Source organism: Hypoxylon fragiforme (assembly GCF_022984875.1).
Source record: "Hypoxylon fragiforme strain CBS 206.31 chromosome Unknown GGS25scaffold_10, whole genome shotgun sequence".
Classification (NCBI taxonomy): domain Eukaryota; kingdom Fungi; phylum Ascomycota; class Sordariomycetes; order Xylariales; family Hypoxylaceae; genus Hypoxylon; species Hypoxylon fragiforme.
In genome coordinates this window covers 385,200-399,181 of record NW_026054765.1, presented here as the reverse complement: position 1 = coordinate 399,181, position 13,982 = coordinate 385,200, and the positions used below count along the sequence as shown (strand labels likewise).

General features: G+C 47.4%; 5 protein-coding genes across 5 annotated transcripts; 3 read left to right on the top strand and 2 right to left on the bottom strand.

Annotated features, from left to right (window-relative positions):
• The first annotated feature begins 129 nt into the window (after positions 1–129).
• Positions 130–3,247, top strand: GGS25DRAFT_75442 (AAA-domain-containing protein). The gene is made up of 3 exons (XM_049266001.1): positions 130–340; positions 450–2,541; positions 2,610–3,247. The coding sequence occupies exons 1-3, from the start codon at positions 251–253 to the stop codon at positions 2,828–2,830; spliced, it is 2,403 nt and encodes an 800-aa protein (XP_049112045.1). The 5' UTR covers positions 130–250; the 3' UTR covers positions 2,831–3,247.
• A 1-nt stretch (position 3,248) lies between these two features.
• On the bottom strand, positions 3,249–3,832 carry GGS25DRAFT_526001 (nucleic acid-binding protein; the record flags this gene model as incomplete). The annotated part of the gene is made up of 2 exons (XM_049264904.1): positions 3,249–3,599; positions 3,692–3,832. 2 exons carry the CDS (start codon positions 3,830–3,832, stop codon positions 3,249–3,251), a joined length of 492 nt encoding a protein of 163 aa, XP_049112044.1.
• Positions 3,833–5,704: 1,872 nt separating this feature from the next.
• On the top strand, positions 5,705–7,294 carry GGS25DRAFT_75422 (nucleolar essential protein 1). Its single transcript, XM_049266000.1, has 3 exons — positions 5,705–5,888; positions 6,216–6,481; positions 6,582–7,294. Exons 1-3 carry the CDS (start codon positions 5,849–5,851, stop codon positions 7,056–7,058), a joined length of 783 nt encoding a protein of 260 aa, XP_049112043.1. The 5' UTR covers positions 5,705–5,848; the 3' UTR covers positions 7,059–7,294.
• A 2,549-nt stretch (positions 7,295–9,843) lies between these two features.
• On the top strand, positions 9,844–12,141 carry GGS25DRAFT_75390 (uncharacterized protein). The gene is made up of 2 exons (XM_049265999.1): positions 9,844–10,039; positions 10,102–12,141. Exon 2 carries the CDS (start codon positions 10,151–10,153, stop codon positions 11,729–11,731), a length of 1,581 nt encoding a protein of 526 aa, XP_049112042.1. The 5' UTR covers positions 9,844–10,039; positions 10,102–10,150; the 3' UTR covers positions 11,732–12,141.
• Position 12,142: 1 nt separating this feature from the next.
• On the bottom strand, positions 12,143–13,433 carry GGS25DRAFT_75357 (uncharacterized protein). The gene has a single exon (XM_049265998.1). It carries the CDS (start codon positions 13,160–13,162, stop codon positions 12,392–12,394), a length of 771 nt encoding a protein of 256 aa, XP_049112041.1. The 5' UTR covers positions 13,163–13,433; the 3' UTR covers positions 12,143–12,391.
• Between the last annotated feature and the right edge of the window lie 549 nt (positions 13,434–13,982).

The window sequence follows — 13,982 nt, the reverse complement described above, 5'->3', positions numbered from 1 at the left end:
AGAATTGACATCTGGAGATCCAACCTTACCTACTAAACTTCGGTGTCTAATTCGATACCATCAATAAACACTAAGCCCAGCCCTACTTCATATGAATCTATGGTTTCACCCTTGCAATGCGACAATATAGGGTACCTCAAACCAACTCCATCATACCCCCTGTGAACGCGACATCACGACATCGTTAAAGACCCAGATGCCCTCCAACGAATAAACAACACTCCCCCAGAGCTGAGCTGCAACACAAGCAATGTGGCCCACCAGCAGCGTCTCCAGCCTCCAAAAGACGTATGACGAGACTTATCTGAAATGCTCAACCGCCGTCTACTACGAGAGCCAGGTATGGCTATCTATCCCATCAGAAGATCCCATCAGAAAGAAACATGTGCCCAAATTATCGTCTACGAATAACCCAATTAGACTAACACCTGTTATTGTTATACATTTAGGGAGACGAAAAAGAGGCAATGGTATGTTGGAGGAACGCCCTCGACCAGATACGGCAAACTCCAGCGATCAAAAAACAGAATAATCACTCCAATAAATCCGAAACAGAACGTGCCTTGTATGAAAGCCTTAGGGAGTTGGAAGTACAATGTAAAGAAAGGATCGATCTTCTCGAAGCCCTTAGGATATCGCGAGAGGACGACCCATCATTACAGCTCACACAATCTATCAATGCCACTGAAACTAATGCGAGTAGTCGGTCAAACACAAATACACCAGAGAGGGGCTGGATTGGTGATGGGACGATACCTGCTATAACATATACGGAATTATCTAAACCACCACTTCCCAAGCGGCCTTCTTTCCCTTCTAGAGCCTCGTCAGAACAGGCGGTGGTGGGGCTCCGCAACGCAATGATGGATCAAGACCTATCACCTTCGGGGGCGAGGCCACCTGCACTACCTCCATACGGTACATCTACTCCTAGAAAGAGGTCCTCTAGATCACCTAGTCCAGAGAAGCATACGATGAGAACGACTCTGCGGTCCAGCAGACAAGAAAAGCCACACAAATCAAAATCCACACCATCCAAGCTAAGCAGGGGTCCCGGTGCTAGCAAAGCAGCTACTTTGGCGTGGAGTAACCTGGAACGGGGTTCATCGACAGATGCGATGAGTTCGTCATCAAAAGTGCCTGATCCACGACGACCTCAGGAGCAGATGCGGAAGAGTTCCTCGAGGCATTGGGACAGCCACACAAGAAGATTAGTGACCTCTCCTGAAGCTTCTGGGACTGCACCCATTGGCACCCGCCCGAGTCCTGAACCATCAGCACGAAACTCGGGCGATTACTCATCTACTACTACTCCATCCTCTCTTGCCCTAGGTGCCGCCTCAAGCGCCCTAGGAGCGTTAGTTATCCAAGAACGACAAGAATCCAGCCCTTCGACAACTCGAGCAGAACGGAGATCTCCGTCTAGAAAAACAACCGGGTTGAGTTTAGAGGACACAAAGTTTGCCACTCCTCGAATACCGGTATCATCAGATGCCTCCCTGAGAGCAGGTTCCAGTTCGAAACAGAGTCCCGTAAGGAGAAAGCCTTTAGATCACGGTAGAGCGTTTGAACCCAACAGCGCTAGAAAGCGCGTAGGTCGGGAGATGTCTGATTACGACGGAAAAGAAGATGCGTCTTCTAGTGACGGAGAAATCAGGACGAACTCTTTCATCCGGAAAGTTAAAGGCAAGCAGAAAGAGTCTCCTGTGTCTTCTAGCGTCGATGGCCGCTCCTCGGCCGACTCTACTGCTGACGAAGAAAGGAAGGCAAAGGACGGATGGGAAAAGAGGAAAAAAGCGATGATGAAAAATCTACCAGCTGGGGTAGATGAGGCGGCCGCAAAAGCAATCTTTAATGAAATTGTAGTGCATGGTGACGAGGTCCACTGGAGTGATGTCGCCGGCTTAGAGATCGCAAAGAATGCACTGAGAGAAGCCGTAGTGTACCCATTCCTCCGTCCGGATTTATTTATGGGCCTCCGTGAACCAGCTAGAGGCATGCTACTCTTCGGGCCTCCTGGGACGGGGAAGACGATGCTTGCCCGTGCCGTGGCGACAGAGTCCAATTCCACCTTTTTCTCCATCTCGGCGAGTAGCCTGACGAGCAAGTACCTCGGCGAATCTGAAAAACTGGTGCGTGCATTATTCGCATTAGCGAAAATGATGGCACCAAGTATTATATTCGTTGATGAGATAGACTCCCTTCTATCCCAGCGCACGGGATCTGGGGAGCATGAGGCCACGAGGAGGATCAAGACCGAGTTTCTCATTCAATGGAGCGACTTACAACGAGCTGCTGCGGGTCGCGAAGGCACAGGCGGAACGAATAAGGAGCGAGGTGATCCAAATAGGGTACTAGTATTGGCAGCTACCAACTTGCCATGGGCGATTGACGAAGCAGCAAGGCGAAGATTCGTGAGGCGCCAATATATTCCGCTACCAGAAGCAGAAACCAGAACCACTCAGTTGAAGACATTGCTCGGCCAACAGAAGCATAGCCTCACAGACACCGATATTGCAGAATTGGTGGACTTAACAGACGGTAAATTTCACCTTGAACGGATTCTTACGTGATTTCGGCCCAGTACTAATCGATGAATCTCTACATAGGCTTCTCCGGCTCAGACATCACCGCATTAGCTAAAGACGCAGCAATGGGACCTCTTCGCGCCCTAGGCGAGGCTCTCCTCCACATGACAATGGATCAGATTCGACCTATAGAACTCGCAGACTTCAAGGCGAGCCTTCGTATGATCCGCCCTAGTGTTAGTAGGGAAGGACTTCAGGAATATGAGGATTGGGCAAGGAAATTCGGAGAACGGGGTGGGTAAGAAGTTCCTCACGGGAGACACCCACGCCATAAATATTGTACTTATTAGACGGCGAAACGAGATAAAGGGGTGGCAATGGGAAATTGGCGTTTTTGGTAGCTAGGAGATGACTGGTGGATGGGTTGAAATACGATTCTTAGGACGATGCATTCAACCAATATGAGTTACATATGTATGTTGATGTGTCGCCCTTCCAGTTGCATCAGTTTATACATATACATAATTGTACATACGATACACTAAGAAGGTTCCCGTCTCATCGTAGTTGAGGAAATGATCGAGACGGCGAGCAAGGCAAGGTATTACTCTTTTTTCTTTCTTTCTTTTTCTTTTTTTGGTTCTTGTTTGTAAGCTTAGGTATCTAGGTAGGTATCCCCATCAAGCATACCTACGTACCGCTTTGATCAACGCCGCCTATTCATGTAGCTTGCGAAGATTCGGTCTTGAGGGCTTTCTGAATTGGCCGCAACGCCATATTGACTTGCAGTGCCAATTTCTCGGATCTAAGTAGCTCCCTATTTACGGATCTTGTCAAGTCTCTCCGCTGCACTTTGATTTCTCGCTTCGCGCTTCTCTCTTGTATCCTCTCCTCCAGAGTGGGAATGGGTGGCCGTTCGTCGATAGGGTCGCCGAATGGTGCTATAATATCCTGGACGACATAACGCACATCTTTTGATACTCGCCATGACGATGTTATAGATACGACGTCGCCTTGTCGTAGGGAGTTACGGGGGTCGTGGACTAGCTCGCATCGCGGTTGTTTGAAGTACTAGATATATGAGATTGGTTAGGTACAGTTTATGTTTTACCTGTTGGACGAAGATAATTAAATGGGGGTGTGGTCTAGAGGGGGAAACTAACCTTCTGCACCTTCTCTTCCCATCGCAGTCCTCCTAATTTGACTTTCACAGTCTTGTCCATGCGACCAGCTGAGACCACAATGCCCTTCATTATCTTGTGGGCATGTCGCGCAGCCCCCGCCAATTCTGTAGTGACATTCATTTTTTCCTCTCTCTTTCTTGAAACCTCGGGCCTCTCCTCATGTGGCCCCAGGGTGCGAGGTGTGTGCGGATTTCGTGCGGATTTCGTGCGAATTTCGGGGTGGTTGAGCTGCTTGATTCGTGTTGATATTTTGCCAGTTAATGTTAAATGGTCTGAAAGCTTTTGGGATACAAAATACAAAGAAATCCAATTGGATGTGCGATGGACCCACATCTCTTAAGGAAAATTTGATTATGCCGGCACTAGATCTGCCCGGGGGCCGGGAACGGGTACGGGCACGGTGAATCCACTTTAAATTGGCTAAATTGGCAACTTCAACTTGAAGTTACGGACCTGTCACATCGCAACTTGCTAAGGTACCTACCGGTAGCCAATACCTATCATAGTAGTTATTTTTATACTTATCATATCATCTAAATGGACATAAACTAATTGATCCGTCCCGCACCTTCCAAATAGATGGACGTAAGGGCTCTATCCAAACAAGCCAGTCGAATCAAGTAATAGCAATAATGATAGAATACCTCAAATCGAATGTGACGTGTCATTTTGATTTCCTTGGGACTGTATATGTATTGTGAGTGATGCTAATCTTAGAAATCGCCTGGAAGCCTAGGTAAATCACAACCACCACTCAAATATGCGAAATATGTCACTGTCTATTTCTGTCAACTTACTATCATGTGTGAGCATATGAATGAATTAAAAAAGAGGAGAGGCTTGAAGAAGACGTGGCGCTGGTTTTGGGGTAGGTTGTCCTTCATAAAGAATATGCTGCATATGTATGTTTGCTCGAATCTGAATGGATCCAGTCATGCTATTTAAGCAGTGGTACATGTAGCTTCTATATTGTTGAATCAAGTTCAATGATTGGCATGAGTGACCTAAACTTGCTGGTCGTCGATCTTTAGAATGGCATGACCTGGAGGATAAGCTGAAAGGCTTCGAGGGTACCAAGAAAAAAGCAGAAAAATTAGGATTTCTGATCCTGAACAACTATTGTACGTAATTAAGGGAGACGTCGGTGTCCGAGCAATCAGAAGAATACTACCATTGTACCAACATAGGTAGTAGTATGTAAGTAATTACACAGTAGGCAGACATTCACCCGTTTAGTTTCTCCGAGGTCCTTGTTTCCAACGTTTGGACTATTAACAAACAGTAATACTCTTAGGAGCCTAATGTGTAGCAATTGTGCAACGATAATAAGTTAAGTCAGAATTATCACTGCATTGATTTCCTCTTTCCTTTTTCCTTTTTTTTCGTTATTATCATCTGTGAAGACCTCTGAGGTATGTAGTAGATGTCCGTGTAAAAATCGGAGACATTGACCGGATGGGACCACTATCGTCTATTTGTGGTGGATCTGTCACTCCGATGGATCCTTGAAGTCTCTAATTCAATGATCAATGGTCCACTTACGTACATGATTTTAGCACGTACATATGTACATGTAATAGTCACTACATGCGCCATAATGTACATGTATGTAACTATGTACCATTAACTAGTTATGTGCACCGATGCACTGATGCATTTGTAGTGGGGCATTATACATATCTAAGATGGAGGGGTTCAAATGTTATGAATTGTGTAGTAAAATTGGCAATTTGGAACTTCCAATTGTCTATCCTTATCGGTGGAGACTGGGGTGCTACTACTAGTGTAGACCAAACCAAAAAAAGCCCTCTTCACACTGCGATACTCTTTTACTCTTACCAGATTTGATTCTTCTTGATTCCCTCTGAAAAAAAAAAAAAACCACCATTCTCTTCACTTCAATCCTTCATTGCACCTAATACCCGCAAGTCAGCATCGGACTCCGACTGTATATTTTCCCTCCTTCTTTACAACTTACATTAAGCATATAACCATTTATTTAGTTTTATTTGCCGTGGTCCATCATAACTCATAACTTTATAGAGCATTTTCATCTGAATTTGCAAGTTCCGTTTGCTCCATTTACTCCATTTTGCTCCATTTGCCCTGTTCGCTCCAGAAACACCAGCAGCAGCTATGCCTTCCACCACAGAGTATCGTGCCGGGAAACGACCTCGTAAGTTCCAGTAGTTGCTTTTTTACTTTTTCCCCGTTTTGTTTTGTTTTTTTTGCTGTATGTCAAAAGGGGAAACGTGGTATCCATCCATTTTTCCTCTTTGGCCACTCCACCCTTCACCCTTAGGTAGCTCCGAGCAGCCCCCCAGCCGTGCTGCCATCTGCATCTTTGATCTACCTACACCGCATGCAAACAGACGATAAACTAAGACCACCTGTGGTTCATGCGGCTTTAACTCGATAGCTCCCGCAATAATAATTATTATCCTATTCTTCTTCTTGCGATATCAATCATTATCAATTCTAACAACAATGCCTTCCCTCACAGGTACTCAATCCTTACCTCCCCCAGCTCTCCCCCAGCTGGTCGCCGAGCAGCATGTACCCATCGCCTCCAATGACAAGGACAGCCAGAGACTGATAGTTGTCCTGTCCAATGCGAGCCTCGAAACTTACAAGGCCTCACACGGAGTGGGTCGCCCCGGCCTGCCGCGGGAGGACAAATACTCGCTTCTGAACAGCGACGAACACATCGGCGTCATGCGCAAGATGAACCGAGACATTAGCGATGCCCGGCCAGACATTACCCACCAGGTACGCCTAGCGTCATGACTCCTAATAATTCTACCGCCCTTCAACAATATTTTACTCAAGTTGGCATTCAACATGCTGACAGCCTGTCCCACTAACATAGTGCCTCCTCACTCTTCTGGATTCTCCTATCAACAAAGCAGGGAAATTGCAGATATATATTCAAACTGCCAAGGGTGTCCTTATCGAGGTGTCGCCAACTGTCCGTATCCCCCGAACATTCAAGCGATTTGCTGGTTTGATGGTCCAACTGCTCCATCGACTTTCCATTCGCTCGACCAACTCGCAGGAGAAGTTGCTTCGTGTCATCCAGAACCCAATCACGGATCACTTACCACCCAATTGTCGAAAAGTCACGCTAAGCTTTGACTCAAGCACGGTGCGAGTTCGAGACTATATTCAAAATCTGGATCCGAAGGAGAGTATATGCGTCTTTGTGGGAGCCATGGCTAAGGGTGCGGACAACTTCGCGGACGAATACGTAGATGAGAAGATATCCATTAGCCAATATAGTCTCTCGGCCAGTGTAGCTTGCAGCAAGTTTTGCCATGCTGCTGAGGATGCCTGGGACATCCTCTAGGCTAGACTGCGCCAGCCCCTTCCGAAAGGTGGAATGAAGGAAGGTGAGAAGGGGAGCGAGTGGTGGGACATATTAGGTATGAATGATTACACGGGCGTTGACTTGCGGAACCCGCCATACAACATGACGGCTGACGCAGGCCCGCTCTGAGCTTGGGTCTACGGGTTTTGTTCAGTCTCTGTTTTTGCAACCAAAACATCAGGCGTTCAACATGAGATCCAAGACGTTTTCGCCGTCTTTTGTGGCCACTTCAACTTGGTCCACAACCCCCTTCTCTTTTTCTTTATGCTTCCCTTCTTGGTTACATCACGTCCCCATCGTCTTCGATACGAAGACTCGTGTTGACGACTGTGGGACAGCTATCAGTCGAGACTGATAATGTTGAGAGATAGCCCGATTATTAGTAGGGCATCGCAGGTTAGTTGAGAAGCGGATCTGATCTGTGCGGCAGGACAATGTGTCAGCTCCATGCTAGACAGGCTTGCTCCGGTATGCAGGATGCTCCCTTGGAATTGATTCGTGGAGAGAAATGCTCCACATATTGATGTATGAACCTTTGCGGTTCAGCCACTTCCATCCTAGAGAGATGAAGCCAGCGTTAGAAGTGGGTATAGCGAAGCTAATGGTTCGGCATGACCCGAGTACTTTACAATTCCTCTCACCATTGGCCTTAACTACTACGTTCGCGTTGTAGTTATGACCTGGTATTTGCAGTCCCCCGTGAAGAGTCAGGCGTGTACTCGGACGTAAGGTGAAGATGAAGATAGATATGGTTGGTTCTGCGTTTGTGTGGGGGTATGTACAAAGCATACAGGGTATAATATCTATACATTTAACTATATGTATACTATATGTATACTATATGTCTACTATATGTCTACTAGGCATGTGTACACAGTTGCTTCGATCTCGGTCAAGACCGCAAATCTGGAATAGAGGGGAAATAGTCCGATGGGGGGGAAGGGATTGATAGATACATACACCAGACCCTTACCTTCCAAGTTCTTACGCATGTATATACATTGCCTAGTATCTAGGGAATTCGTAAGCACCACACATACATATGTTGCAATGGACAACCAAGCATGAACAACATACTACAAACAGCTGTAGTCGAAATCTTTGAACTAGCTAGGTACATGGTAGGCATTCTTTTTTTTTTTCCTTTTTGGAATCTAGAGTCTAGACCACCGGTGTAGATTACGTACCTAGGTATGCACGTGTATGAATGAGGTGTATCGGTTACCGTACTAGTTAGGTATATTCAACATTGAAATTTGACTACTAGTACTACTATGTATGTACATACATACTATGTGCTAGTATACATGTAGGTTAGTTATTAATGCTACCAAGTAGTTAGGTAGATGTACATCATCAATGTAGGGTTGATGTAGGGTTGATGTAGGGTATTGAATATTTCCGGCTTGGGCCACGACTATCACATACCTAGGTATGTAACCTAGGTTTGTAACCTAGGTATATGTACATACATACCTACCTAGGTAGTACCTAGGTAAAATACGTGTAAGTGCCATTGTCCACTGAAAAAGCGGACTGTGGAGAAGGTGTACAGGGGTAAGTGACTGCAGTCACTGCACTGTTACTGCAGAACAAGAAGATGGAGAAGGCACAACTGTTTATAGGTGAATTGGTGAGTTCTAGGTTTTCTGCTTGGACCGGGGACAATATAGTGACCACTTTTTCACTCTTTGCCCTCTTGCCCTCTTGCCCTCTTGCCCTCTTTTCCACTTCTAGATTCTTGCACGTACAGTATATTCCACTAGTCCACCTATTCCATATATTCCAGCACATACAGTACTAACCTTAGCACTTACAACTCCTCTCAACCAGATTTTACAATCTCAACTAGCCTAACCAGGTTAATCCAATCATCTGTGGAATATGCAGAATCTGTGGATGTTCCAGTTTTCCGTCGAGGGTCTGCTTGTATGTCCCTTGAGACCAAATCCATCAGTGTACTTTACAGAGTTAGCTGGCGGACAGGCGGACAGGCGGACAGACAGGCAACTTAGCAGACGTTCCAAGCATCAAGCACCAAGCATTTTGAATATAGAATTCCAACCCAGTGTACGTAGGTAGGTATGTATATGGCACAAACCTAACGTGGCAGCTCGTCTTCCACTACCATTACCACGGTGAGAAGGCCTTTAGAGCCATCGCCAAATCCGTGCCCGAGCCGATGGATGGACATACAGGCTGGCCCTATCTCTGCCGCCTACGTTGCGTTAGCGCTGTGAGGACTACCATATACCGTTTAGACTTGGATCGGTCCCATATCCATTGTGGACTATTATGACAAAATCAACTAACTGGCTTCGTCGTAAGTTGGTACATATCTGTCGACGGTGTCGATAACCATGGTTTGTGATGCGCATGCAAGCGCTGTGGGCCTTCACCTGCCACTACAACACTCCACTGGATTGCTTCTTGTTCGGTCTATTGCTCTACACGTGTATGAGTTAGTGAGAAGAACGCAACTAGACCAAGTCAGGTACCCAGTTGCGTTCGATCGATGAGGCCCGCATCTACCGGAGAATTGCTAAGACATGTCAGGATAGTTTCCTACTGCATCAGTACCTAATGATAGTATCTCTGAGCTTTCTGAGCTTTCTGAGAAACGTTCGTCTATTGGTCATCTGTGGGAAGCTCTTCCCTTTAAGAGACTCGTCTGCCACTGTTGTTGATACATTCTATTCTCGAAGAATTGCTCATTCTGAAGAATCCCGACCACTCTCGTTACTACTGAACTGTCCGGAGAAGAAGAAAGACTTGGTTTCGAACTCTTTTTATTCTTTTTATATTTTGAGTAAAACTTTTGCTCTAGTCTGCTCACTTGAAGAACCTCTATATTCGTCTATAATTCAACATCAACAACACCTCTCGTTCTACCACTCAATATAACCTAATATATTACATTCAAGAACTTCATCTTAGAACCCCTATCTTACTATTAATCGGTAACTTCTTCCTATTTAGCCCACAGCACCGCTGCTAGTTGGCTAACTAGATCTCTCCATAGCATCCCTAATTTGCTGTATTTAGCAGCTTGCAAAAATCAGTAGTACCTTATGCAGGTCCTGCCGTTTCTCCAAGTCTCAGACCTGCCCCCGTCGGCTTCACTCTACGCCGCCATAACCCAACCACTCGGTCTCCGGTTTGTATCCGCCGACTCAGCGTCGATAGTCTTCGGTGACCTCAGTTCACCTACCCCTGAACCGGTCTTCGAGGTGAAGAATAGCATTCGTCCCAAGGGCCAAGCAATCCAACCCTGCCATCTGGTTCTCTCTGCAGCATCCCCCTCAGCGGTTTATTCTTTTTACACAGCTGCCCTACGAGCGAACCCTGCTTTGGAGGACGCTGGGAAAAACTTCAACTATCTTCACATACACGACGACCCCAACTCTATAGGTGATAGCCGCGCAAGAATCGGAGATTTTGACGGAAACATCATGGAGGTAATTCATTCTGGAAGCCGTGCGGGACGTCGCAGCGAATCTTCCTCCCGAGAAGTCAGCCGTGTTCTGGATTGGAACCTGGACATGAATGCTGCCCCGGCCCATTCGCGCTCCATTGCGTCTGGCTCTAGTGGAAGCAGCCGCGCTGCTGGCAATGAGCCTTACACCATAATGAAGAAAAGTGTTACGACATCGACTGTCGAACATGCCCCACCGGAAAGCCCGAGGGGATTCAGTGCTACCGGTCTGGTTGGCTCCCTTCTCGGTGTCGCTGTCGGTGCTGCTGTTACCGGTGCGTTGACTTACGGCATGGGAAACAAAGAACGCGAGCGCGAGCAGGCGTATCAGGAGATGCCCCCATTCATGCGACGATCGACCTGCCCTGACCAACTCCCTGACACCCGACCTAGATATTACCCACCGACCAGTTACGGGGGTGGGTATTCTCAGGCTGGAACTCCTAAAAGCAGAGCGGGCGATGATATGGATGATCGTGCCAGCCGTCACTCAAGCCACTACACCACTGGCAGCAGATCTCGGGGTCGTAGTCAATCCACGTCGAGACAGCCATTGATGATTACCGAGGCTGAGCATAGAAGTAACGCTGGCTCAAAGCGCAGTAACTCCCCTAGGCAAATGGCGGAGGCCGACCATCGTGGTCATAGGGGATCGAGACATAATGAGGACCGCCGCAGCCACACCGGATCAAGGCATAGTGGAGACCACCACAGCGGGAGGCCCGCCTCGCGCTCGCGTCGGCACTCGCCCGAGTTAGAAGATCATGGTTACTTCAGCTCAAAACACGCCTCGCCGCGACCCTCCAGGCACTCGCCGGAGTCGGAAGATCATGACTACTTCAGCTCGAAACACGCCTCACCACGGCCTCGCGAGCCTGAAGTTGAGACCTACGTCTCGGCTCGATCAGATAGGTCGACAGCCGCAAGTCGGCCTCGGTTAGCTAGGGTTGAGACTGCGCCGTCGCGAGCGTCCTCCATAGCTGACAGCCGGTACTCCGCTGCCACTGTTCGAGGCCCGGTAGCCAAGAATCACGGTTCAGCTAGGCATAACCCACAGCCAGAGAGCAGCGTCGGAACCAACTATGCTTACTGGAACGGTGAGGCGTGCAGCGTTGCACCAAGTGATAGCATCAGCAACGTTGGCAACCGCCACGGCAGACGGTCACAATATGCTTGATTCATTCCGCTTCCCTTTATCACACTCCTTTTTATATTTACGACGACGACGACGAAGAAGAAGATTACGTATACACGGCTTCTCTGCCAATAATCTAATTGGGTCAGGTGTCTCACAGAGACAACACTACATTCATTACTTAGTAAGAAGGGAGAGTTTCGGGATTGGGAATTTGGTATTCGGTTGACATGGGCAGGATGCTGTTGTTGTTGTTTTATTTATTTATCTTTTGGAAATAGACCTGAGCATATGGTATACATTATCTGATTGGCATCGTATTCTCTCACGAGTTTTCTCCGGCTGCTGGTCACAAGATAAGCCTCGAGGAGACTTGGTACAGACGAGAAGAAAATGTTGCTTGTATGTATGTTTTCTTATGCGGCGGCCTATAGAATCTCACTTCACATTTGATGATACTCCGAAAAACAATATATCTTAATTGAGGGCATAATTTAGGTGACTAGACTAGATACATACATATATACAACACATACAGGCACATATAGGAGTCAATAGGGCTTATGGACTTCAATATAATGGCCAAAAATTATCTAGCAAATGCCCATGAAGCCTCCGAGTGAACGAACAATTTATCAAAGCTTAGTAGTTCACATCGCTCTCCACACGCCTAACCCCCCGTGCGTGAGTACATTTAACGAATTAGTTCCCCGTGACATTCAGAGCACGGTCCAATCTATCCAAGCCTGCTAGAGACAGAGGACCGTCTGTGGTGAGGAGGACCTTTCCCCTTTCGCTTTTGACGAAGAGCTTCTCCACAACCCTCAAGAATCGGGTTACGTAGGCGCTGGTTTCAGGGCTGCTAACACTGTCGAGGCCAGCGATTACGAGGTAGTACGCAGGGACCCGGGGCAAGTCGGCTGGCGCCCACAGAAACGGGAACGACTCCAGGATCCGGAGCTTCTCGTCGACGGTGCGGCCGCGGTACACCGGAGCCCACGACCGCCAGTTGGGCGGGATGAGAGGCAGGATCTCGTCGAAGAAGCTTCCCAGCAGGGATTCGAAGGCCCGCAGCGCTTGTTTCTTGCTGGGCGGGCGAGGCTCAACCGCAACGAAGATCACCGGCTTAATGGTGGCGATGACGTCCCAATCCTGGCCGTGGAGCCACCGGGCGTCTCTGCAGTAGCGGATGGCGTCGACGGCGATGCTGAGACCGGCTCTGTAGGCACCGTGCGTCTTGATGGCGATGGTCACGGGCTTGGGGGTCGATATGAAGTAATTGGCCACGATGTCGATGGACCACCAGCAGCCGAGACGCTTGGCGACCGCGTAGTTGTTGTCCTCGGCAAGCTGGTAGGGGTGGACTTTTAATAAAATCGGCCTGCGATAACTGGTGGGCAGAGCTAGCATATGGGATATTCCTCTTCCTCTAGCTGATGTAGACTGGCCTGCAAATCTCCATGCTTCCCTCATCGTGCTGTGCTGTTGGCGAATGTGAAATGATTAAAATGATTAAAACGATTCAGAAAGTGTAGGGGAAATTAAAGGATAGGTTGGGATGTTAGATGGGCCTAGCTGTTACCGTCGTTGTCGTCGTTGCCATTTGAGTTAACAGGATATGCCTGAGAACAATTGCCTTGTTGAGGCAACAGCCCTGCTGTTCATGTAGACAATAGAGGGTGAATTGGTCTTTATACTTCACCAAGACACTCGCTTTGTGTGTTGAAGCTAACCACCCTTCTCGACCTTGAGGCCACAGGCTTCTGCTTATGCCGAACATGACGTCTTGGTTAGACCTTGGGCTACGTTAACACACACTAATAGCCCAAGGTGTGAGGGATGTAGGCGAGAAGATATGGTTATGAGATGCCTAGCCCTTCTTTCACACATGGCGTTCCGACTAAGGCTATGCTTATGGCTCATGACAGTTGCCTTTGTGCTTACATATATGGTATTTCCATATACGTGATATTCCTTAGAGCCTCAAACGATACAATTTGCTATCCAGTTGCAATTTACAGTATACAGTATACAGTATACCTAACTACACGCCTTAGGTCAGTCATGTATCCATGGATAGCTTACTAGAACCCCCAGATTTCAATAGTTATCAGTAAACATTGCAGTTCGGTATACGCTTGCCTGATACATAATATTGGACATGATATTCTATTTTAGTTAGTACGTGAATATGTACACTGCATGTAGGTAGAAAAGTTGATCTACATAGGCTCACTTTAGCTCCTTTGTAAAGGTTCATTGTCAATCTTCTTATTACTTTAAATTGTCTCTG

Bases quoted from the DNA above. Each gene is read 5' to 3' on its own strand.
- GGS25DRAFT_75422 (XM_049266000.1), top strand. From the start codon at position 5,849: ATGCCTTCCACCACAGAGTATCGTGCCGGGAAACGACCTC. The intron at 5,889-6,215 runs GTAAGTTCCAGT...CTTCCCTCACAG, and splicing joins TCGTGCCGGGAAACGACCTC to GTACTCAATCCTTACCTCCC. The intron at 6,482-6,581 runs GTACGCCTAGCG...CCACTAACATAG, and splicing joins GGCCAGACATTACCCACCAG to TGCCTCCTCACTCTTCTGGA.
- GGS25DRAFT_75390 (XM_049265999.1), top strand. From the start codon at position 10,151: ATGCAGGTCCTGCCGTTTCTCCAAGTCTCAGACCTGCCCCCGTCGGCT.
- GGS25DRAFT_75357 (XM_049265998.1), bottom strand. From the start codon at position 13,162: ATGAGGGAAGCATGGAGATTTGCAGGCCAGTCTACATCAGCTAGAGGA.
- GGS25DRAFT_75442 (XM_049266001.1), top strand. From the start codon at position 251: ATGTGGCCCACCAGCAGCGTCTCCAGCCTCCAAAAGACGTATGACGAG. The intron at 341-449 runs GTATGGCTATCT...TTATACATTTAG, and splicing joins CCGTCTACTACGAGAGCCAG to GGAGACGAAAAAGAGGCAAT. The intron at 2,542-2,609 runs GTAAATTTCACC...ATCTCTACATAG, and splicing joins ATTGGTGGACTTAACAGACG to GCTTCTCCGGCTCAGACATC.